This window comes from Sebastes fasciatus, chromosome 1 (genome assembly GCF_043250625.1).
Source record: "Sebastes fasciatus isolate fSebFas1 chromosome 1, fSebFas1.pri, whole genome shotgun sequence".
NCBI classification, from domain to species: Eukaryota; Metazoa; Chordata; class Actinopteri; order Perciformes; family Sebastidae; genus Sebastes; species Sebastes fasciatus.
The window spans coordinates 6,273,073-6,299,388 of record NC_133795.1 but is presented as its reverse complement, the minus strand read 5'-3'; the positions used below and the strand labels follow the sequence as shown (position 1 = coordinate 6,299,388).

The 26,316-nt window shown below is 42.4% G+C and overlaps 1 protein-coding gene across 4 annotated transcripts in view; it reads right to left on the bottom strand.

The window, feature by feature from the left end:
• The window catches only part of LOC141777693 (semaphorin-3F-like), a 76,905-nt gene that overhangs the window by 3,805 nt on the left and 46,784 nt on the right, over positions 1-26,316 (bottom strand). Inside the window, exons 3-16 of one of the 4 annotated variants that reach the window (XM_074652305.1) lie at positions 24,734-24,894; positions 24,327-24,389; positions 23,737-23,856; positions 21,886-21,975; positions 20,090-20,183; positions 16,045-16,164; positions 15,685-15,824; positions 13,838-13,952; positions 5,030-5,099; positions 4,780-4,924; positions 4,349-4,571; positions 2,237-2,325; positions 2,053-2,094; positions 344-501 (exon numbers count right to left, since the gene is read on the bottom strand). In XM_074652305.1, the coding sequence (XP_074508406.1) occupies positions 344-501; positions 2,053-2,094; positions 2,237-2,325; positions 4,349-4,571; positions 4,780-4,924; positions 5,030-5,099; positions 13,838-13,952; positions 15,685-15,824; positions 16,045-16,164; positions 20,090-20,183; positions 21,886-21,975; positions 23,737-23,856; positions 24,327-24,389; positions 24,734-24,894 (1,630 nt within the window). The remainder of the gene's footprint in view (positions 1-343; positions 502-2,052; positions 2,095-2,236; positions 2,326-4,348; positions 4,572-4,779; positions 4,925-5,029; positions 5,100-13,837; positions 13,953-15,684; positions 15,825-16,044; positions 16,165-20,089; positions 20,184-21,885; positions 21,976-23,736; positions 23,857-24,326; positions 24,390-24,733; positions 24,895-26,316) is intronic. The other 3 variants (XM_074652228.1, XM_074652405.1, XM_074652377.1) reach the window with 3 other exon arrangements.

Sequence of the window (26,316 nt, the reverse complement as noted above, 5' to 3'; positions counted from 1 at the left end):
AAAAAAACATAAAGCAACCGCAAGCCATTCAAAGCCATTCAACAATACAAGAAGCCATTAAAGTATCAACTTTAAATGGATCCAACCACAAACCACCACTCCATTACGTTATTACAGGCATGTATACATCATTTAACGGTTACACTCACAATACCTCAAGTCTATGATTTATTAGTGGAGCGTAAACCACAGTTTACCCAAAAGACTATGATGAATATACCATTAAAACAGCCAATCAGCCATCCAGGCAGTCTAATTCGAGCATCATTCAACACGCCGACTGAGTCAGTCAGTTAGTGATGACGTTAGTGTAGCTCATGCTGACACTGCTGCTGGTGCTCACCTCTTCTGCGAGGCGGAGTAACGGGAGCAGGACTTGCCATCCCAGGCGCAGTAAGGGTCTCTGGCCAGGCAGCAGTCGGCGCAGGCCTCGCCGTACACATCACACCGGTGAAGAGCCAGCTGGGTCAGCCCTATCGCAGACGACACGTACAGCTGTTGCTGTTGAGGGAGAAGAGGATGGAAAACCGTGTTATACACGACACTAGAGGATGCGTTGGAAACTTAAATAAGGGGAACATAAAACATCCTGATTTTTATAGGACAGCTGCAGTGATCAGAGCCAAATGGAGGCAAATAATGGCCGTTCTATAAACCTACAATACTCAATTTCAAGTTGAAAATCCTAAAAAATATATTTAGTTTTCAGTGGCTTATAACAGTGGTTTCTCAACCAGGGGTCCTTGAGGGAGTTCCAGGGGGTCCCCAGAAAAATGGAGAATAGTTTATTTTTACTATTTAATTCACTATAGAAGTGAGCCCAATGTGATTATAGGTTTCACTTCCTCAACTGTAGTTGAAAATTATATAATTCTGGTCTTAATAACATCTAACAACCAGAATATTTTTAGATGGAGGTCCATGAAGCAAAATCTTATCAAATACGGGTCTGTGACCTAACGTGTATCAATTTAGTGGTCTTTGAAACAAAAAAGTTTGAGAACCACTGGCTCATAAGATTCAAATAGTTTTGGCCATTATTTGCTTCCAAACAAAGACTTCACAGACCCAGATGGATGTAATGAGATAAATCTAATCCTGCACTGTGCTGAAACAGCAACAGACTCTGGATCATCTGGGAGAATATTGAGCTCATATCTATCAGGTTGCCATCATGATTTTATGATCAGCTGTTCGTCGGTCTGGCAGGCTGCGTGTAACACAAACTCTGTCTGTGGAATGATGTCATAGCAGGTAGAAGAGGCCAAGCATTTTAATCACACTGAAAGACAACTTTTCCATATTTCTCCCCTCATCGTCTCCCTCAGACTGACAGCTTCTCTTTATGAATTATGAGGGGAAGCAACTAGGGCTGCCCTCTCTTCAGTCGATTAGTCGTTTTTTTATGCTTTTTCATGCTGAATGACTTCTTTCCAAGAAACGTATGAGCACATCTCTGGTAAACACAAGATTTAAATTGGTCCTGGAATCTAGAGGCTAGGCAATATATCGATATTGTGATATGAGACTGGATATCGTCTTGGATTTTGGATATCGTAATATGATATAAGTGTTGTCTTTTCCTGGTTTTAAAGGCTGCATTACAGTAAAGTGATGTCATTTTCTGAACTTAACAGACTGCTCTAGCTGTTCTATTATTTAACACTTAAATCCACATTACTGATGATTATTTATCAAAAATCTTATTGTGTAAATATGTTGTGAAAGCACCGACAGTCAACCCAACAATGTTGTCGCAATATCGAGGTATCTGGTCAAAAATATAGTGATATTTAATTTTCTCCATATCGCCCAGTCCAAGAAGAAACATGTTTTACAGATCTGTCGATTAAATCAACTAATGGATTAGTCGATAAAATCATACGAGTGTTAGTCGACTAAGAATTTCTTTGGTCAAGGACAGACCTAGAAGCAACAGCATGTGGCTTGTGACCTTTCCAAATTGCATTCATTTCCCTTTCTTTGGAAGATGGTTTCTTTTCTCTTTATGTGAGCAAAAGTTCAGAAAATCAGTTGCACAGTCATGCTTACTCTTTTGGATGAGATCTTCATTGTTGTAATCGGAGTAGGGACCTTGATGGAGAAAAAGAATACATTGTGAGTACACTGTGTTATGCAAAAATTTAAACAAAGAAGACCAGAAAGGACAAGGAACTTATGACAAAGATGTAAGTGCAAACAAGGTAGGAAGAGAGAGTATCAGATGAAAGCTCACCTTGAAAACCTCTACCTCCTCAAGGACCAGCTCCTCGGTCTGCAGGTCATCTCTGGGCAGAACGATGACTTTCTGAACTGTTCCCTTGTCTGTGGACCACAACACACACCTGTCAGCCGCATACCTGCAACCTCACACCCCTCCGCCTGTCAACAGCCCCTTGGATTCCCATTTTATTCTCTCAGCAGCCTCCAACAAGGGATAATCCTCATATCAACAGGCTCCACTGTACTCTCTCCACCTCCGTTACGTTGGCTCTCTTCGCTTTAACCTTCCCTCAATGACGTGAGGCTCCGTTCCACTTACCGCCGCCACCGTGACAAACCCCTTCTGTCATCCTCAGCTCCCCCTTCTTGCCTTGACCTATTCATCTGGATGCCATATAGACATCTCTGTGGCCCTCCCTGGCATGTTTGATTTCTGTTAGGCATTCCTGTGAGCGGGATACCTGAGATTTATTATGACTTCTGCATTGAGCCCTGAATGGCTGCCTCTGACAGCAGCTGAAAGGACACGCATTCCTCCACAGTGGCCCGCCGTCGCACACAAACCCATTAGTCTCCACCCCGTAATGCACAGGCGAACAAAGAAGCCAGTAACAGAGGCGTCATATGTATAGGGCTGCATCCTGTGTTGTGGCTGCTGCTGTCATACCCGGGGCCTTATTAAAGGTTCGAGGTGTGCAGACACTGATAATCTCTCTAACACCAGTGGGCGAGATTAAGGTGATGGATGTACTAACTATACCCGCCCTCCTTCTCTTCTTCTTACCCCGTTTCTTTTCTCTCCCTCCCGCTGTTGATCCACCCTCCAGGTACAAATCTCCTGTTGTTTACTTCATGTGAATAGAGCGAGGTACAAACCCTTGGATTGGTTAAATTTCTGCTCGAGCACAAAAGGAAAGAATGCCTTTTCTTTTAATGATAAATGATTACAGGGGAGACAAGCCCTCCACTTACATGGGATTTATTTCTATGAGGGGATTTTTACCTCCATTATTCAGCCTCTCAGTGACACTCATCATCGTCGTTCACCCCTCTGACTCTGATCAAAGACTGACTTCATGTAAAAAAACTAGGGCTTTCAAAGTTAAGGCGATAATAACGCGTTAACACAAACTTGTTTTAACGCCACTAATTTTTTTTAACGCATTAACGCAACCGATCTTTCGAAGATTGTAGCGGGCTCAGTTTTTAAGCTAGAGTGAAGATACTGACATCATATCAAACTAGAATAACGCTCCAAACTTACGCTAAATTTTGGCGAGGAAAAACTGGCATAGCCATTTTCAAAGGGGTCCCTTGACCTCTGACCTCAAGATATGTGAATGAAAATGGGTTCTCTGGGTACCCACGAGTCTCCCCTTTACAGACATGCCCACTTTATGATAAATCACATGCAGTTTGGGGCAAGTCATAGTCAAGTCAGCACACTGACACACTGACAGCTGTTGTTGCCTGTTGGGCTGCAGTTTGCCATGTTATGATTTCAGCATTTTGTTATGTTAAATGCAGTACCTGTGAGGGTTTCTGGACAATATTTGTCATTGTTTTGTGTTGTTAATTGATTTCCAATAATAAATATATACATGCATTTGCATAAAGCAAACATATTTGCCCACTCCCATGTTGATAAGAGTAATAAATACTTGTTAAATCTCCCTTTAAGGTACAATTTGAACAGATACAAAAATGATTAATTTGCGATTAACTTAGGACAATCATGTGATTAAATATTTAAAACGATTGACAGTTATATATATACTTATACATGAAAACAGCATTAATTTCATTGAACTGTTTTTATTAGAGCATAAAAATTATAATCAATATAACTATCACTATTTTTTTAATTAAAGCCCTCATCAAATTCAAACTGTCTTTGTTTACATAATTAATACGCCATTGTATGAGCCTTTCCCTCATTATGTGCTATCCAAACACATACACGAGATAAGTTCACTTAACATTCTGACAAAATCTATATTATTATCAATGAAAAGATGCTTCATGCCTTATACATGGTATATTTTTCATAAACACACAAAAAGCAATGATTTACTTTCCCCTCATTTCTTTAAAAAAAAAATCAAATGTATTACAAAACACTCACCAGTTCCTAAGAAGAGCACTTCATAGTTGCCGTCTGCAGCTGTAACCTGGTCCACAGTGATGGTGGTGAACTCATAGTCCACGTTGGTCCGAACCACCAGGGGGCGCTTGTGTACTGGGTACACGGCGTTGTACATGGCAGGGTGATTCCTCATGAAGTTAATGACTTCATCTGGATAGTCCTTCGTGGACTTCATGTTGGGGGTGAACGTACCTCCAGGGCACTGAAAGACAAACAGGAGCGTTAACATTCTGAGCTCGGGATTCAAAACCCATGAAAAATAATTCACATAATCACATAATAAAAAGTATATTTTGGTTATGCTGATGCCTGCATCTTGTTCAGATGGTTTCTATTTGAGGTCTGAGTCAGAGAGAAGCTGCTGTTATGCCAGCTTTCTGTGGGATTTCATGTGTGGATTTGAAGCTCACCGTGCCGGGTCGAGGGTAGGGGATCTTCCCAGTGTAGGCCACCCACTGGTAATTGGGACCCTCCTTGTGGGCGAAGGGTCCGTTGAAGACCATGCGGATGTCAGCCATGGAGTAGACGCACACTGCTGAGCCTTTGAAGACGGAGCTGTGGACAGAAAGTAAAAGTCAGGAAAATGTATCTTGCAAAATAATAAAAAAAGAGTCTTTTACAGGTATAGTGCATTCACAGTTTGTGTTGTAGTACACTAACCCAGAGACGGAGAAGACGCCATATATGACAGGATTTTTGGTGTCCTGTGTTGGCTGTATGTAAACATCTCCTGTAAGAGAATAGAGATAAATCACGTCAGTGCAAACAGACAACATCACGGTCCACAGCACAAGCTCTCTTCTTTACTAATATTTACACAGCTTCCAGTCAATCCAACCTCCCTCAGCCTCAGAGACCTTTAGGTTACACCTTCCCGGAAAGGACTGATGCACTAACAAAGAGGCTGAAACTTCATCTTTGTTGAAAACACATGGAACCCACTGCTGCCTTTAGATAATGAGCAAAGCATTGTGTCTTCTTCTGTGAGAGTCCCTGAAATCCATAATTGCATCAAAAGAGTAAAGGTCATGGGGGTTGCTCTTTAAATGTGAATGTGTGTGACTAATTGCCTTCAGCTTGGCCACAATAGTTCATAACATGACTACCGCCATGCTTGCTAACGGTTCCGTCCAGAGCCCCGAGCTGCCCAGAGCAAACAGACTGGTGGTGCCTTTTTGCTCAAATTGCCCTCCGATGCCAACAGAAAGGAATCATTCTGCTGTAATGAATGTCAGCGTGGGCAGTTTTTGTTGGATGCTGTCGTCGAGGACAACCCAGGGAGAGCGAGCCGAGTGTGCGTTATGCATGAAAGTTATACTCCTCACTGCAACAGAGGTGTGCCGGAGACCTTCTCCAGGATCCTGACGATAAACTGGAGAAGACAACCAACCAGCAGGGCGATTTTGGGGCGATTTTTGCCATTGGATTGGACAGGTACTGAATGGTATTCTGAGACAGCGGGGGAAAAACAGCATGTAGAGCCGGCATATTTTCACATCTTATTCTGTGAATTAAGGATTTCTTTCGACCAAACCAGAGTTGTTAATGAAGACTAACGGACTAATGGTTTTGGTGTGTTTTATTTTGTTTCAGTCCAGTTTGAATGATGTGTGTTTTACGATGAGTTAACAAGGCAATTAGGTCTGTCTTAGTTCGGTGTAAGAGAGAAACATGAATTCAGAAGGTGTCCAGTTGTATTTTTCTTTTAAAGTGTAAGAATATTTCCTTTACTGACGTTTTGTGAGTTTATTTTGTTTCTTTATCAGACGTATCAGACGGCTCGCGCACATTGCATCCTGGGATATGTAGGCACAACTGGCACAGCTCCGCAGCAGGAGATCAGCTTTCTTGGTCGACGTAGCACGCATTGGGGAGTTTATATCTTCAGTGGACTACATTTACCATCAGCACTGATTAGACACCCACATACATTTTCCCTTTAAATAACTTAATTTAGTGTGTTAGCATGCTATTAGGTGCCAATTAGCACTAGTGTTGTCAAAAATATCAAAGTATTGATACATGTCTATACTGATTATTTGAAATGGTTTTAATGCTCGTTTTCCACCGTATTGATACAGTTGCTCTTCTCTCCGACAGCAAGTTGAGACACACACACCGCTATTTATCTTTTCATAAAAGCCTAAAATTTGATTCCCTCAATGTTCTGACCAATTTCCCCCATGGTAATGAAAATGTTATCGAATATCAATATTTTTCAAGATATTATGTCAAAGTTAGAAATTCCAGTATCATGACAACACTAATTAACACTAACTACAGCTGAGGCTGATGGGAATTTCACAAATTTTGCAGGTATTTGGTCACAAGTATTGGACAAACTAAAATTTCTAATATTTACAAATCCTCCTGAGGGGGGCTTGGAGGTGTGTACCAAATTTCATCCATTGAGTATCAACACATTTCACTAAAAAACAATTGACCAACCCACAGACCGACACTGCCATCCCTAGAGTTGAATAAGCTAAAATGATTAGAAACATAAGCTAAGAGTCTAATAGAAATAACAAGTCTCTTCCATCCAGACAGCCCTCCTATCATTCTCATATCCTGCCGAGGGAAACAGTCGGTGTAAAACCACAGGCAGCAATCTTCTTTGTCCAATAGGAAACTGAGCAATGACCTCAGGAAGGAGGCGAAGGTGAAGGTTTTATTGACAAGATAACACATCAAAACTGAATCTTGAGAGGCGTTATCACCTAACTTCAACAAAGCAATCCAATCCGAGCGTTTGAGTCAGAGCAAGGCTATTTACCAGCAGAGCAGCAGAGCATTGAAATGAAACAGTCTGGTTCTCTACAGTCTAGACTGGAACAACGTGAGAGACAGAAAATTCTAACACCATGTGCAGGATTTCTCCTCTTCCTGCGTCCATATTTCATGTCTTCCACTTCGATGGAAAGGAAATATCTCTTCACTCCCAAAAGAGAACTGCATCATACTGTATACTCCTGAGCCAATTCTGGAGGCCTTTAAATCACAAACGCTCACATCCTCTGTCCTACAGAGCTCTCACATGGGACACCTCCTGATTTAGATGATCCTTTTGTTGATACTGAGGAAAGGTCCACAGTATACACTGTATATATGAGGTGGAGGTAGTCACCGTGATGTCAACATTGGTTTGTAGACTGCCGTTTTGAAGCCTCGAGTTCAGCATTTTGGCCATCGCCATCTTATTTTTTTTTAAACCAGAAGTCACATGAGAGGGTGGAGCTAATGGTGCCTTCAAATGAAACTTGTGAGCTTGTGTTTACAACATTGGAAGTCTTGTACAAAATATGCTTGGCTTTCAAGTGGTTAAGTTGTGAGAACACAGCTGCTAAGCAGTGACAATATTAACGTTATTGTCGGGGTCTAGAAGCCACACAGGATAACAATTTAACAAGCTAGCAAGTGAGTAACATAATGCAGTGAATGCAAAGGCATAATAACAGAGGAAAAACATGAAGTTGTTGGGAATATCAACATTTTCCTCAGACCTATTACAAAATTACGAAGAAAAACAATAGAAAACTAAAATTACAATAAATTCACTTATTAAGTACCGAAAAATGAGCTTCCATAGCCTCTGCCATTTCTGACAACGTCAACAAACACGCCGCAACTCATAAACTCTGAGCTTTCAGAAACTTTCCACTTACGAGGTCGTGAATACCACAGTTCATATGGACTCTTCCTGTGAACACGGTAAACACAACAACATTTGAAGGCACCATGAATACAACCGAACGCTGAATCAGACATTTTTGGGCGACCAAAAATGTTATAATTAGCTTTCATGAACTGAAAACACACTGTGAAAGGGTTAAAGTTGTAAGATGAAAACACGGACAACCTGCACGTGGTAGCAACCTGTCAATCACAAGGTAGCCACGTCCTAAAGCATCCCCTGCTTCATCGTCTATTTGACTCTAAATGGGACCATAATTTACTAAATGAACATCATGCTGTATTGAAGAAGACTTGAAACTAGCGATTGAGACCATAAACTCATGTTTACAATGTTTACTGAGGTAATAAATCAAGTGAGAAGTAGGCTCATTTTCTCATAGACTTCTATACAATCTCTATTTTGCAACCAGAGGAGTCGCCCCCTGCTGGCTGTTAGAAATAATGCGAGTTTAAGCCACGTCTGCATTGACTTCATTTCTCAGACCCAGGGGGTATCCCACTGGTTCACAGCAACAAATAAAGAGGAGCTAAACATGTGATGGGTGATAAGTCTTTCTCCTGTTTGGTACCTGACCTAAATACAAGTCCCAGGAGGCATGTTCACTGCCAGCAATAGGACAAGGGCCTTCGGCAACGAAACGGAGAATGTGCTCCCAACCTAGTTGCGCAGGGAAATGACCGCAGAGTAAAGACGTGAGTCAACAAGCGAGAGACGGAGGGATCAAGCTAAAAATACGACTATTAGAGCTCGTGTGAAGTGTGGAAACAGTAGAACTGATCGACGCAAAAAGGAAATAGTATACCGATTCAGATTTATGCACTCGTAGTCCCATATAGACCAGCATGAGGAATTAGCTGTCATGCTGCTATGCAGATAGAATGATACATGGAAGGGGGTGAGCATTGTCTTTGAATGTGAACTGCTGGGTTCTGGTCCTGTCCACATTAGTGAGTCTGTACAGTCAAGCCTTCCTCTGGGGACTGTCTACAGCCTGGAGCTCATTCCTGGAGAAGAGGATAAAGCTGAGAGATAGCACGCACGTCGTCCTTATTTCGCTACCAAATTCCCCAAAGTCACACCCATACACACACACACGCACACACACACCACCACCATGCCATCTCCCACAGCTGCCACAGCCGGAGCAGTGGAACGGTCATGGGTTAGCGTGGACGCAGCACGACGGGCTGCCACGGGTGTCACACAACAGATGATCCTTGTCATGACATACAGCTGTTGTACTGCAGAAATGAGCGATTTGCACGCAAGAACACGTAAGTGTACGCGTATGTAGACAAGATAGCGCTGACGCCGAGATAGAGCTATCATCGTGGACGGTATACAGTCGCTAAAAACAGGTCAAGCCTTCAGGAAACATGGAAAAAAGGAGCTATGTGATTTGCAATAAAAGCTATCCTGACAGGGCAGTGATGACTTAGCTCCAGGGGATCTCGTGTGTTAATAACAGCTAGATAAGATCCATATTCCACCGCCTTTTTTCATGTTTGTATGGCAATAAAATCTGAGCCGCCATACATCCCATTTCCTCAAAACAGATTTCATTTTCTACTTGATCAGCCTTTGGGTTGTTTTTTTTACCTCTAGTGTCTCTCCTTTCTCTATTTGCTTTTCTCTGTCTTTTCATCTCTCTCACTTGTTTTAAAGCGTTCCACATCTCAAATGCAGGAGCTTCTTCCTATTTCTGTATGTTAAAAAAAAATCATTTTAACACTGTGTTTTAAATCACTGTGGGTGATTTAGGTACACGTTGTCAGGTGGAGCCAATCAGTGCTACATATTCCAACTGTATAAACTCCCCAGGTCTCAGGCGTGCTTTGCCATAATGCCGTTCTGCTCAAGACCACATCACCAGAAACACAGCTGGCCTGGATATTTCAACAAACTTCTCTAATGACTTGTAGAGTGTTTTTATTAAATCTCTTAAAGAAAGAGGGAGGGAATTTAAGAATCGACTCACTCAAGCATGGCTAACTGATCTTTCTAAACTTGTCCTGGCTTGAAACGATCTTCAGCTGTGCAGTGTAATACGTCTGCAGTGCCTCCTTACTACACGCCATATGTATGTAGACTCTTAAAGAAGTAGGTTGACATTTTGGGAAATATGCTTATAAGCTTTCTAGCCTAGCTCTGTTCAAAGCAGTGAAAGTGAAGCCAATACAAAAGTGTCTTATACTTGCTTTCTTTCTAACAGCCAGCAGGGGGCGACTCCTCTGGTTGCAAAAAGAAGTCTGATTGTATAGAAGTCTTTGAGAAAATGAGCCTACTTCTCACTTGATTTATTACCTCAGTAAACATTGTAAACATGAGTTTATGGTCTCAATCACTAGTTTCAAGTCTTCTTCAATACAGCATGATGTTCATTTAGTAAATGATGGTCCCATTTAGAGTCAAATAGACTATAAAGCAGGGGATGCTTTAGGGCGGGGCTACCTTGTGATTGACAGGTCGCTACCACGGCGTTGTCCGGTCTGGGAGTTGTCCGTGTTTTCGTCTTACAACTTTTAACCCTTTCACAGTGTGTTTTCAATTCATGAAAGTTAATTGTAACATTTTGGTCACCTAAAAATGTCTTATTCAGCATTCGGTTGTGCGAAAACCAAGATGGCGATGACCAAAATGCCAAACTCGAGGCTTCAAAACGGCAGTCCACAAACCGATGGGTGACGTCACGGTGACTACGTCCACTTATTATATACAGTCTATAGTTCGAAGGTAATACATTTGCCTTTCAGCACCTTTGAACTCCAACAAGTGAGTAAAAAACACAATAGTGTTTTTTGCGGGGGATTATAAACAGGCATATTTTTTGGCACTGGGACATTGTAATTTTTACGCTTTGGTTTTTGGACAGATTATACAAACCATATATAACTTGTTAATTAGCAAGCTTTAGATGTGCTGGTAGGTTGATCTTTGAGCTGTGCAATTAATCACATTTCAATTTCAATTACGAATTTGGCTTCTCCAACGATGATGAAAACAAGATAATCGAGATAAAACGATCATTTTGTAATGACGCTCTCGTTTAGTCTTGTGTTATAAATCCAGCATTCCCCTTTCCCTGACAGAGGTGCGCTTTCGCCCCGCTCGGCGGGTCAGTGATGGCCACTCGATGTGGGAGGATCCCCTCGTGGGAACTCTCCCCAGGGGCGAATTTCCTCCGTGGCGATGCGCCGCGACCTGCTGGAAAGGCCCGGGGGGTAAATATGGCGCTTTACAGCTTCCCTCGCCCGGACCTCATTGCTTAGTTCTCGAGGTGCCCTCCCTCCCTACGGTGAAGGACAGAACTCCCTTCTCTCAAAGTGCACCGGATTGATGTGTTTAACTTCAAGATGTAGCCTACAAAATGTTCTCTCTAGTCTAAATACATGATGTATCCAAAGTCAATGAGTAATTGTGTTAAATAACTGTGATCTCACCATTGACCAAATAATCGTGATTATTATTTTTGCCATAATCGAGCAGCCCTAATTCAATGTGTATTCAATGTGCAATAGTTAAAGACCAATTTGCCCTTGATAAATCCTAAAATCTGCTCTGTAAACACAAACTCTCCAGCGAGACATGTGAAGCCATTAGCGTGAAACTCAATCATATCCAATTTACTGTCCCCTCTAGGAGTCCTTGGCGGGGACGGCTGCTCTGCAAACTGACGTGCGGTCTTCTCTATGGGCATGTCTGCCCTGTCACGCCCGTCCGTCCTTGGTCGTCCACCAGCCTGCTCCACTACACATTCACAGCCTTATACAAGCAACATCCGTAAAACCATCACCGGGCGCCAAAACGCTGACCGCTCTCTCCGACTCTGTCACAGAACCACTCAGCGCAGCACGCCCGTGTCAACACTGACCTGACCAGCAAAGACAGAACCCTCATTTGTAAAAGCCAAAGTGAGTCCATTCACACTCAGAACCGCTCTCACACCATTTAAGTGAAGTGGCTGCACGCACGAAAAGGCCACAGAGTTTTTCAAGTGTCACTTTTTCATGTTGTTCAATGCAGGATAAAATAAATGTCACCTGTGAAAACAAGTTGCTTTTAGAGCTGCTGGCGGGTTGAGATAAAAGCGAGGAATGTGTCGGGGGGATAAAGAGACAAAAAACTATCATCAGATTCAACAGGCATGGCACTTTTCATTCTTGAGATTAGTTCAAGAGCAACAGTTGTCTCACGCATCAGTCCCCTATCACTATTTGGCTCTATTTTAAACCAGCGAGACAGAAAGGGAAAGAGCTTCCCCTGGAGAGGCTAATAGTCTCACACTCACAGACATTCCTGCTCAGTGATCTGATCTGCCCGCCATCAGGCCGACCCCCCCACTTCACACGCACAAAAAAACAGACACTTTTGTTTAAGACATCTTGAAAGAAAAAGACAGTGGTGTGGGAGTACAGTATGTGTGTCATTCTCATTACAGTACGCTGTATGGGCCGTGTGATGGGAGTGGGCTGCCATATGGGCCGTGGACTGAGCTCTGGTGTGTGTGTGTGTTTGCACAAGCACACTGTTGGCAGGTGCTGCGGTAGAAACGGATCCCGCAGTCGGCTATTCTCTACTTAATATTTCAGATGTGATCATACATGACAGGAACCTGAAAATGAATATGTCTGAAATAAATCCCGTCATGTCATTTTTGTCTTTTTTTCTTCGCCACTCGATACGTACTGTCAAAATGATTAACGGCACAAAGAAGATATTTAGTTTCTTTAAAAAAAAAAACAGGGTGTAACAAAAGTTCTTGACTAATAAAAAGAAATATATATATATATATATATCACGGGTCTCCAATAAGTAGCTCGCTTCTGAGTGGCTCGCTAAAGGTGTACATCAATTTGATAATTAGGGCTGTCAATGTTAACGTGATAATAATGTGTTAACGCAAATTAATGTTAACGCCACTAATTTCTTAAACACATTAACGCAATCGATCTTTCGGATGTTGTAGTGGGAAGTGCAAAAAATATACTATTTTCATGAGGAATGGTTGACAGTTTTTTTTCCACAAATGTGAATGACAAATGTGTGTCTCGTCGGTAAAAGATGTAACGTTCACCAAAGTCTACACCAGCTTTTCACGGGACTTTCCGGCTGGTAGCGGTCTACAAACAGAGAGGGTAAAGGAGCTGAAAAAGACGCTTAAAAGACAAAAGTCTCTGTTTACCAAACCAACGAAGAAAGCCAACGCAGCAACAGAGGCTTCGTTTAAAGTGCCGCACATCCTAACGAAACACGAAAAGTCCTTCACCTATGGTGGGATTGTAATAGAGGCGATGACTGCGGTGGCTGAATCGTTATCAAAGGACCATAAAAGTAAGGCAGAAAGCTACTGGCGTCGTACAACTTGGTGCTATGAGCAGCTCCCGGCCACTTTCATTTTATCAAATTAGCTCTCAGAGGAAAAAAGGTTGGAGACCCCTACACCATGCCTTCCTAAATATCTTTGGGCTTTGTTCAGATAAAGCAAGCAATCTGACATTTTATAGACCAAATTATTACTCAATTAATAGAGCAAATAATACAATAACAATAATGGTTAGTTGCAGGGCTAGATGTGTAGGATGTTATCTGGCAAAATAGCAGTGAAGCAGGAGGAAAAGACATCACAACATGTTTGATTGACAACGGAGTCTATACAACACCCTCACCCACACCAAGTAACCTACAGATCACCACATCAACTGGTAATAGTGAAGGCAAGGAACCACCGCAGCATAATCTCAGTTTGCAGGCGTGGAGGTCTTTGTACTCACGGAGCTCGTCGAAGTGCGTCTCCATGCCGTCGGCCCCCGGCACCGAGCAGATGAGCCGGGCCTTCAGGAAGGTGCTCCACTTGTTCACCAGACAGCAGTGGCCTCCGTCATCGTTCTGTATTTGAGAGGGTGGAGACACAGACAACAGTTTATTCCATCACTCGCTCTCAAACTCACATCCTCCTCTGTCTTCCTACTGAAAACAAACCCAGGTGGAGCCACCCACACACACTATACAGTACATGTTGGTTTGCAAAGCCAGGAAGCTAAAAGGAAGGCGAGGGGGGGTTTGGGGAGTGAGATGGTAAACACCGTCTCCTCCTATTTAGACTCTTCCATCTGTGGTGGAGCGAGGCCAGAATATATCCCAGTAAGAAAGAGCTGAGACCAGTATGTGCTTTAGTGCACTCCTCCATAATCAGCATCTTTAGAGAAAGCATGAATATTTTAATTAGGACTGTCAATCGATTCAAATATTTAATCGCGATTAATCGCATGATCACATTTTTTATCTGTTCAAAATGTACCTTAAAGGGAGATTTGTCAAGTATTTAATACTCTTATCAACATGGGAGTGGGTAAAAATGCTGCTCTATGCAAATGTATGTATATATATATTACTGGAAATCAATTAACACAAAACAATGACAGATATTGTCCAGAAACCCTCACAGGTTTCATTTAACATGAAAAATGCTCTATGATTTGCCACAAAACTGCATGTGATTATCATAAAGTGGACATTTCTGTAAAGGGGAGACTCGTGGGTACCCATAGAACCCATTTTCATTCACATATCTTGAGGTCAGAGGTCAATGGAGCCCTTTGAAAATGGCCATGACAATTTTTCCTCGTCAAAATGTAGCGTAAGTGTGGAGCGTTATTTGGCCTCCTTCACGATAAGATAGTATGACATGGTTGGTACCAATGGATTCTTTAGGTTTTTTCTAGTTTCATATGATACCAGTATCTTCACTCTAGCTTTAAAAGCCCGCTACAGCCGTTATTATCGCGTTAACTCTGACAGCCCTAATTTTGATATTTAATTTTAAAAGAGCGGTTTTCGGCTGATGAATCCCATTTTGGGAGTTGAAATATTTTCATAATTTCCAGTGTAATTACAGTAGGATACGGCTGAGAGTGTATTTCTGGTGGTGTGGAGAGTGGCAGTAAGAGTATCCAGATGTGTGGCCAAGTAAGAATGACAGGACCGGCTCTCCGGAGGCCGCGGCGGAGCCCACTGAGAGGGGGATGAGTGTTTGTGTGCCGGGTCAGCACCTGACCCCCTCAAATAATCACAACGGTGGAACAGCTGAGGCTGACGGACACACGTACGCCACATTTTCTCACTTATAATCGTGCTCATACGCCCGCTGTAGCGCTCGCATATGCACGCAAGTCCATACGGGAAAGCATACACTCACACTCGCACCGTATAAACACCATAAGCTGCCCCGTGACTTCTCCAGAGACGTTTGCTGTTATTTGTTTTTGTTGCTCAACTCGCTTTCGCTCTAGTTTAACTGAGGAGGACTCTAAAAGAGAGTTTGTTTTAAAGGCAGTAACTTATTCACCACCATGTACACTAAAAGCTCCAAGTGTTTCAGGACTACCAGGGAGAAGAGGTCAGAAGATCACAGGGTCAGAGGTCAGGGGTCAACCTCCCAGACAGAGGGATGCATTGTAGACAGGAAGGTTAAAGACACATGTGGATTCCAGCACGTCAGCGTTGGCCAAACACTAGTCCGCCTCGGGAGCCTCTCCGGCCTGTTTTTCATATCGACGCAGGTCTTCTTTTCATTATGTTTACACCCCAAAACAAACACGCTTCTCAACTGTGTACACACCAGGCAGATGCGTCCGATACGGGACTGGGTCACAGGACTCTGGCCCATCTCGGAGGACTTCTCCCGGAAGAAGAAATACAGCTTGTCGTCATTTCTCTCCGCGCTGTCGGGGATGAGGTGTATGTGGATGAAAGTCGGGTCTGCGGGGAGAAGAGGTGGTGATGTTTAGGCGGAGGATGACTTTGGGAAAACATCTGGCTGGAATCTTTTATAAACTGTCAGCATTTCCTGTTTATCACTTTTTAAACATGTGCAAACACCAGAATCGTTTCATTTCAGCTTTACATTTGGATTGTATTGAAAAATCCTGCTTCACAAAGCTGGATGAGTATCATTTAGAGGCTAAATAAGACATTTTACCATTTAACCATCTGGAGTTGTACTGATCTGTTCGCATGGCAGTCTTTGTCCCCAAAGTACGGAAAATGGCCGAGTCCGTTCCCATAAAGTCAACATACACCCCGGCGTACAGCTCACCATCTGAGAAAGAGAGGAAACAGTTCAGTTCAGTGAAATTCCTTCACTCGGACATTCCAGCACCACCCTTGGCACAAAACACCAAGGCTTTTCTTTCAAAATGTGTAACCCAACATCTCAGGACTGTTTTATTCCACAATAAAGAAGCTCAGCGTAACAAAGTCATCATCTACACATTTATCTCATTTAGACACAAAGTGGTTGGATGGAACTGTCAATCAAGAAGCAAATGGTCAATCCAATAATATTTCCTAGAAAGGAACTGATGCAACTGTAATTTGTTAGGAGGGTTTCTGGAAAGGACTGAATGTAATTTGTCATCAATTACAGGGAAAATGGAAACAGCCTTCAATTGACTATTTGCCAAGCCCCGTCCCCCTTAGTTACTGTTGCTATGCCTGTCAAACTTTACATTCTAACATGGCTCATGATGTTGACAATGAAAACGGGGCAGATTTACGGGCGTGTCTAGAAGGTAACCCACAAATAATTACTGAAGGCCAATGCCTAACCTTAACCATCTCGCGAGAGTTTTGCACTTTGCGTGCTACCTTCTTGCCACAGCTCAGATTTACCACTAGATATTTGCAGTAATTTTGGAAACAATTTCTCTTTGATTTCACACAGAAGTTAACAAAAGCAGACTATTGTGGATTTTGTCAGCTGAAATGACGACTGTGACTCACCAGCAGATTTTATTACCTGTAGTTAGCTAGTAAGCTAATGCAAATGCTAAAAATCCAGAAGTTGGTTGAAAGGTCCATCTTCAGAGACTTTTTAAAGTTATTCTATTGGGTAAATATTTATATTCAAAGCTCAATCAAGAACTAATCTCAATCAATGTTTCCTAAAAAAATGCATTGCTCCAAACCACCAAAATGTTACACAACACAACATTAACAGAAAAACATTTGCTCTCGTGAAGAGTGGGACTATTTAAAATATTAATACACTCTACCTGTCACAGTTGTCGAAATTACTGAAGGGATCCTATTAATTTGTGATTTATTTATTTAATTTCTTTTTAATCTTCTTTATATTCTCAAGTATTTTCTTCATTTATTTCTCTTTTTGTAAGGTTATATTGTCATGTCATCATATTGTTGTTTGTTAGATGTATTTTGCCTGTATCAAATTATTATTATTTTTTTTTTAAGTTTCCATCTAATTGGTTTTAAACGAGAAGCCAGTAAAAAAAAAAGTCCTAAATATGTGCAAGATGGCTACATGCTGTATATAATATAGAGCTAATGCTAAAAGACTGAAGACAAGCTACAGCTGACATTTAATTCCCTTAAAATGTTAGTTACTCCTAGCATTAAGATTTAAGCATTTCTTTCAAGGAACTTCCTGTTGAAATCAACAACCACTTGTAAACCCCTACCAAATATTAAACCACTATAATATGTTCTAGTTCTCTTATTAAAAGCTAAAATAAATGTATGTGTATTTACTATATTTTCTTGTATTAGTAACTTATATTGTTCTTTCCAGGAAACTTCCGAGGAAACCACTAAGAATTTAAGGGACACGTAAAATAAAGTGTAACCGAAAACATTGCTCAGACCTCCTGAAACAGCCTTCACACGCACACCATAAAAACATAAAATATGAGCACATCCATGTGTGCAGACTGACAAATGTATACAACAGCCTTGTTAAGCCACAGGAAGGCAAGGTGTTGGTCCTCCAGCTGTTGTAAGGAGGAGGAGGCCCCACGGAGAGCAGGTGTGACTGTCAGAGATGGAGTAAGCAGACCGCAGGAGGTAGAGCACAGCAAACGACAAAACACCGTCCTACCACCATTATATCCAATGTCATGGTCCTCATCAGCGCCGCATGAAGATTGATGGTATATCATTAAAACGTCCGCGGATGATGGGATGTCTAATGTGGTGGAGAGCTGAGCAGTCAGTGCTGAATCTATTGTTGTGGTACAGGGTTCTTAATCCTTATCAACACCGACTACACTGTCCCCTTGTATGATGCTAACTGGTGGAAGTGGGGGATAAATCCATCTTGGATGACAGTACTGGTTCCATACTGGTCAGCTGGCACTGCGCTAATGTGGGAAAGCAGTGCCAGTGATTTACACCCGCTGTCTCGCCCCACAGAGACAAGATCGCCTTTCACTGGTGGCAACTGTGTGGTCTGGAAGTGACCTTGGGTAACGGGACAGAGGACACTGTCTTCATGAACACTACAAGACAGGACAAGCTAAACTGAGCCGGGAACACTTTATAATAACCATCATTTATAAACAGTAAATTGATAGTTAATTGAACTTAGTTAATAGTTATTTTACTGTTAAAAAAACAACAAAGTGATAATTAATAATGTCTACTAATTATTAGTAATGCTATATGTATGTTATTTTATCATAAGTTTGTGTAATATGAAATAATTACTTATATAATCATTATCATTAATATTATAAATTCTACATTGTATCATAGCTGATTTGAGATGATAATAATTACATTCTGATGACATTAGTAAACTATTTGTTAACAGTTTATTGTTGCACACATTATAACATTTTATATACTTTATTAAGTAGTTGTTAATAATTACCAAATGATTTATAAACATTTAAGAAAAAGTTTGTAAAATATCTATAAACATTACATAGCCAGATGGACCAGAAATGAATTATTAACCATTGACAAATATTAACTATCTAATTAATGTTTATAGATGTTTTACAACGTATTTACCATTTAACAAGGTATTAAAATCATCAGTTGTAACTCTATAATAGCCAACCAAACAATGTTTATAGACGTTTACAAACCGATTATTAACCATTAACAAAATATTACAAATATCTATCTATGTAATGTTTATAGATGTTTTACAAACGATTTCTTTAAGGTTTACTAATGATATCTTAATCAGTTAAAATAACAAATTATAGCATGACTAATACTAGTAAAAATTTATAATTATAATTTAATTGTTTGTTAACAGTAAAATAACTATTAACTGAGTTTAATTAACTATCAATTTACCATTAATAAATGATCTTTATTATAAAGTGTTACCACTAAGCTTTGTTAAATGTGGATTTACAGGATGGATAGATAGTGAAACTATCACTAAAGTCAAGTAGATGACATTTATTTTCGATATTTTGGTCCAATGACTTTCCTCCAACATTAAACCCACATTGTGACTCTAACAGAAGTGTCTTTATAAGGTGTCGGGCCATCATTCTCCATCCATTCTCCACCTGGAGGGATGAACACCGGTCCTCCGAAAAAATATTCCGTCATTGAACGATTTTTCCACATTATTTTCATCCTCATCAAACCATTCAGTGTCCCCTCGTTCCCTTAATGGAAGAGTCTGCATTCATTGTTCAGTTTTTCCCTTTGATTTTTCACCCGTCTGAAAATATAATGGTATGTAAGAACACTAAAACATGTGCAAATACTTCAGGATCCGTGGGAAATAGAGCCGTATGAGCCCTGGTAAATATGGGAATAAAGATCATTTTACTCCAAACGGTGATGAAGCATTCCCAACATGTCCCAAGTATTTTCATTTGAAGCCACTAATTCCCCAGTGAGGGCTTCACGTATTAAATGGGCACATATTATTGTGCCCATCTCCACCCTAACAAGGAAATATTCCTTTGGATATAATGATTAGGATGATTAGATTTAGCAGCTCACTGTGGGAAATAGGCACAGAATGGAAAGGGAGACATTGGTCTGACCTTCTTGACTTCTTCTTCAATGGCAGATAATAAATATCTTCTGTTCACATGGTTTGCCAAAAACATAAATCGTGAGCAGAGAGAAGGCCATATAAAGAAACAGGAGATAAAAGATGAGGAATCCATATGGGATGCCACTGCCGTTGCTATGAGGGCCGCTGGGCGTTACTGTACGCCCTCATGTGACCAAACCCAAATGATACTCACTGATCAAAGCTGACACGCTGTTGAGATTCGGGTCGTAGGAGCACTTTCCCTTCCCAGATTCCACTTTGCCCGGCTCCAAATGGAAGATTTCTTCCTGAAATGGAAAAATCAGATGGAGACGGCAATAAATTTCAGCGCTCTTCATCTTGTCACTGTGATTCCCTTGTGAGGGGGAAAATGAGGCAGTGAATGTGCTCCCTCTGACTCCTGTGGGACCTGCACGGCCTGATGGGAGATGAAGTATTAGAATAATGAGCGTGCGTTCATACAGAAAAATACATGCGGGGAAAGCAGGGAATTTCTAATCCACCTCTATGCCACTCTACCGTGGAAAACAATGTGTCGTGGGGGCTGATTCTCTCGGCATAATAAGCTGCATGCCAAATGTCTCTCAGCTTCTCGGTGCCGGTGGCTGTGCAAGGCCGACTCTGCTGACACCTGTAATCCAGCGCTAGTGAAAACAAAGCCGGGATGGAGGCTGGATGACGGATGCTCACTGCTCGTGGCATCGCTGCACGCACGCACTGAGAGGTGATTGGCAGGAATTTGCGTATGAGAGTGGGGGGAAATGAATCAGTGGCATGCGATGACATGTCCCGTAGCCCCGCCTCACAGACCAGAGCATGTCCAATCCACGTTTTTCTCTCCCAACGGGTGCAGAGATGGAGACATCTCTGTCACTGTCCATCAGCACTAAAGCAAGGGGAGAGATTACGGCACCGTGCCAAACTCACTTCATTTGATCATACACGCACAGTTGTGCAATTCCCTACTCATCTTTGATTAAAATCACCACTCGTGCTAATAAGGAGGTGCTGGCAGCTCACTCCCAGCCATGCCAGATGTTGACGTGTAACAAAAAAAAGGTCACAAACATTTATGTGTGCCAGAGGGAAACAGTGCCCTGAACACGTTTTTACAACCCAGGCTGTAAAATATGACCCCTTCACAAAAGTTGCAACATATTTAAAATAAAATCTGACTTTTTTCAAAGTGTCCCACTTCACCTAAAGCCTTTATGTCCTACAAGAGTCCCTCTCAAAGTGCTTGGAGAGCTCAAACAGCGGAGACATGTTCAAGTATGTGGCTCTTTTTTATTTCCTTTGCTTCGCAGCTAGTTGGCTACAGATGGCTGGTTGTTTGCTCTGGGCTAACAGAGCCTGCTGTGGGAGCGGGTCAGATGCTGACTGGTCCTTCCCGCCTCTGTGGGAGAGACTGCACCACATTCCTACAGAAGGCGGAGGGCTCGGCGCGGTGAGGAACTGATGGGTGGGACATCCTGCATTGTCTCAGATAAGCAGGATGAATGACTCGGTTATCTGTTGTTCATGGGCCGCCGCTGAATATATGCTAAATAAAGATGAATATGCCATGCATTGAACAGCAGTGAAAGCCTGTTTAATTAAATTTGAGCCGAGCAAAGGTCAACAGAATGTTTTAACAGCCATTTCCACTTGAAAACCCAGCTCTCATGCAAAATATGACATTTAGCACAAATGCAAAGCACAAATGGACAATAACGGATAAGAAAGGGTGCTCAGACAATGAGGCTTACACAAAGAAAATATGAGTGAAACAAAAATGAGGTGACATTAAATGCAACTCCACATCACACAAGATTGTGCACGGACTGGACAAGATGCATGCCAAATGTTAACGGAGATAAACGAGTGATGGCCACGAAAGATGGTGATGACAAAATGCGCTCAAAGACACAAAGAGAGGGAGCATGCTGCTGGTGACCGCGAGCCCGGGTGGAACGCAGGGCTGCGGTGCAGACAGGGCCCACATCGCACCTTTAGTCCAAGTGTCTCGTGCACCGCGCTGGGTTCAGCTGCGCGGCTAGCCCTTCCTCTGGCCTGGGCCATCTGCAGATACATGGACGTCTAAAACAGGAGACAGCAACACAGTCTGGATGTTACGCCACTGAGGAGGAAGGATCAAGGACCTCCCTGACCTTCCACTTGAATCTGTACTGACTTCAAGACACGGTGAGAAACTCCCCAAAGCAATACTACTGAAATCAATAGAATGCAAGTAAAATATTTAATCGTGATTAATCGCACATTTTTTATCTGTTCAAAATGTACCTTAAAGGGAGATTTGTCAAGTATTTAATACTCTTATCAACATGGAAGTGGACAAATATGCTGCTTTATGCAAATGTATGTATATATCTATCATTAGAGATCAATTAACAACACAAAACGATGACACATATTGTCCAGAAACCCTCACAGGTACTGCATTTAGCATAGAAAATATGCTCAAATCATAACATGGCAAACTGCAGCCCAACAGGCAACAACAGCTGTCAGTGTGTCAGTGTGCTGACTTGACTATGACTTGCCCCCAAAACTGCATGTGATTCTCATAAAGTGGGCATGTCTGTAAAGGGGAGACTCGTGGGTACCCATAGAACCCATTTACATTCACATATCTTGAGGTCAGAGGTCAGGGGACCCCTTTGAAAATGGCCATGACAATTTTTCCTCGCCAAAGCTTGGAGCATTATATATATGTTTGTGTGTGTGTGTGCAAGATTGTGCAGGGCATGTGTGTAGCTTTATTTGACCAGATGGTTCCCTATCCTGTGGTTGAGTCAATAAAAGCTCTCACAGTATGCTACATACGTTCTCCTCAAAGCTGCTGCCAAAGCAAAACATTTAGCTGAGACCGTTTACAAAAGCTACAAGGCTCCTGCTTTAAGCCCTGGAGAACTTAACAACATACCCTGCGGTGGTGTAATCAAATGACAACAATCTGTCTGGATGTTGAATTAATAAAGACAAAAAATAGTGTCCTTATATCTGTGTGGAGTGTATCATTTCATGTTTTTGCAATCATAGTTAACTCCCCAGCCCAGCTGAGAAAGGTGGTCACAGAGTGGGGGGGTACTCGGACCTGTCTGAAAAAAAAACAGCCCTCTCATTAATGGACTAGAACTGGAACATTCCACTGGCACCCCATAATGGGAGCTCCCACTTCCAATTACCCGACGTCTCACATGGCAGAGGCTGGCGGGTGGCCTGGATGCATGAAGGGGTGGATGGATAGGTGAGTGAATGGATGGAAGCCCTTCGTTAGTAAGGGGTCACGTAGGAACCGCGTGCAACGAGGGACTCGTGCAAGCTGCGCTTGCGGTTGCAACTTCTCTGCGCCGCGCCGCATACCTCGAGGGATAGTCCAATGGGAAATTTACTTTTTTATTTATCCCCCCTTTTAAAAAGTCCCTTGGTCATCATTAGGGGAACAAGTGTGATATTTAAGGAAGAGCGAGGTGTTAAAGGGGAGTAACGCGAGGTGGCGATGCCTGGCTTGGTTTAGGAAATTCAAGAGGTCCCATTAAAAGGCTGAGACTAAACAGAGTAGCTTTAACGGCTCACTGGGGATGACAGCTGTGTGTGCCGGTGAAGCCGTGCTGCCAGACGCGGAGACATGGTACCTCGAGCAGGCTTAATGATGGAGGAAAATCGTAAATGGGGGACCTAGCGTAAGGTGGATGGAGAACTTGGGTAAGAGGAAAAAAAAAAAGGAGAGGCCAAGCTATGCCATTCAGGATGCAGATGAAGAAAGCTGTTTATGTTTGCCGAGTACCGAGAGATCACCTTCTTGGCTTGTACATTCCTCAAGTCTTTAATCCTAACCTGAGGTTTGCGTCCGCGGTTGACGAAGGTGCAGACTGGATTGTAAGCTCCTGTCCCGCAGATGTACAGCTGAGTCCGGTTCCACGGCTCCACCAGACGGATGAAGTTCGCACACTCCTCCTGGAGACACAAATAGTCAATTTAACTGTTGTGTAAATGAAAGGCCATTCATATTTTACTGGTGCACCTCCTGCAGATTTACCGAACGCTTAAGTCTAAGTGGCTAAAAATAAACCAGTAATACCGTGCTTCTCTATATACAATATATCAAACTATCTGCCAGTGTTGTGCTTCCCAGCCCGGCCTGGCAGAGAGGATGGTGAGATTGACTGGGCTTCTCTGCTCCAATCCATTCCCGTCTCCTTGGCGAGACACAAGGGAACCAGCGCTTTTACTGGGCCAATTCTGAACCTCACAGGTGATTTTTACAGGTTCCTCTTGTGCACAACGGAGAGAGCTGTATGCTTTTCAGACTATGGATTTGACAAAACGGCACATTTTTCTTTTTTTTGGCCTATCAACTTGAAGGAATTCACCTCAGCTTGAACGACTCTGCTGAGCTTATGAGTGCTGTCAACACGTGTACTTACATTGGCGTCCTTCCCGCTCACAAGGCACTCCATCCTTCTCCGTTCGGACACTGGCCAGTGGATCTGCAACGGGGGAACAGAGGACATTTTATAGTTACAACCCAACCCGTTATATATCACTGGCTTTTATGAGATTTTTTGGGCTAAGACGGCAAAAAGGGGATGTCCACCCAGGCTGATATTAGTCCTGTTGGGATTGTCATAACCCAATTACAGCGTTTTAATGACCCGACACCAGAAAAAGTGCAGTCCAACAAAAACTAGATGTGAGCTAACCAACATGGCCGCTGCTGGGGCGATAGAAGAGAACATTTTGCCCTGGGGGCGGCTGTTGTAGCGCTGAGGTAAAGGCACTTGCTTAATCGCAGTGTAACAGTCCATTAGAGGTTACGGGGGAATGGTCTTACGATATGTGGGTCCTTGTTGATGTCATGGAGGTCCAGGGACAGGATGTGGTCCTTGCTGCCGACGTACATGCGGTCATGGTCCTCGTCCATCCGCAGGATCCGGTAGTCGGACGTGTTGAGGAGGTAGGCGAAGTGATGAGCCGTACCGGTGGATCTCAGCTCTGCATGGAGACAGAAATACACCCATTAATGACAGCTGGTTCACATACATACATGCATGGACAACTGACACATTCCTCATGCCACTCCTGCATAGCCGTGTGGAGTTATCTGATGGTTTTCCACCAACACTGTTGTAACTTAACACCGCGCATTAGAGACAAGTGCTACTGAGTGTCTGTGACACTGTGTTGATGGCTTAATACCGCCTGAGTGGATCAGAGGATCTAGAAAGTCATCAATGGCAGTCTGTGACTACCAGACACGGTAGTTTGACAGATAGATATGATGTTTATGTGTGTTTATGTGATGTGTTAAGAGTTTTTTTTGTTTTTTTATATCATCACAGTGGTGTTCCTTATGTATTAAAATCTGAACATTTAAATTTTGGTCAAAATATGTATGTTTTAATGTCAAAATGCTATTTTCCCAAGCCCTTCTAAAACCTTTTTCCCACGTGACCTGATGTAAGTTTCTGTATGATGATGCTGCTACATGTGCAGTATACAGTATATACGGCCTTATAGTCAGTGTAGTAACGTTCCTACAGTAACTTAGATGCCGTCGGCGCGCTCCCAGTTTGGAGAAGCAGACAGGACTACCAGAAGCTAAGCAATGCACTCAGAATATTTGAATTACAATATGCTGAAAAGTTATTATGGATTTTGATGGCAAAAATATTCTGCCTACTGCTGGTTTAAACTGCAACTGCATCGCTTTTTGGACGCCGCTCTCTGAAGCTCAGAGGAGTGTGTGACTTTGGTAACACAATGCAGTGGACTAGTCCTCTCATGTCCAGAGTAACCCAATCTTCCTATAGCTCTGCGTTGGGAGTGTTTGTTTGATACGTTCTTCTTGGTTCAGCAACCACGTCCAGGCAGGGCAGAGAGGCCACTGCTAAGACAGCAAAGGCCCCATGCCACACCATAGACAAACACACTCCTCTGCAATCTATAGGGGAGAGGCATTAGAGGGTGGCCCGCACATATTGTTGGACAAACACAGAGGTTTCACTCTAACAGCAGGAAAGTCCCGTTTCACTGTTTGGCTTTATTCTACAACCAGCAGACCACAGAGAGCTGAAACAGGGAACCGCACTTCGAGGTTAACCCCAGTTCTTTTCTGTTGATTTAGCAGCCAAAAATGTGTTGAAGGGAAACCAGAGGGTAAACTGTCAAATACAGTTAGCTTTGTTTCACTGTTTACAAATGATATATCAGAGCAGAGGTGTGCCAGTGTGTTGTAAAAGGAAGGAAATGTAGTCAACGTGGGGTGTCGGAACTATAAAAGCAACACCCAAGACTTATAAAAATAAGAATAATGAAAATGTTTCAAGTAGTTGATGAATAACCACGTGTTTTTTTTTGCAAGCTCTGTATGTGCAGTCATGTTTGAAGTCACTGAGAAACATTCCCGTGAAGTTG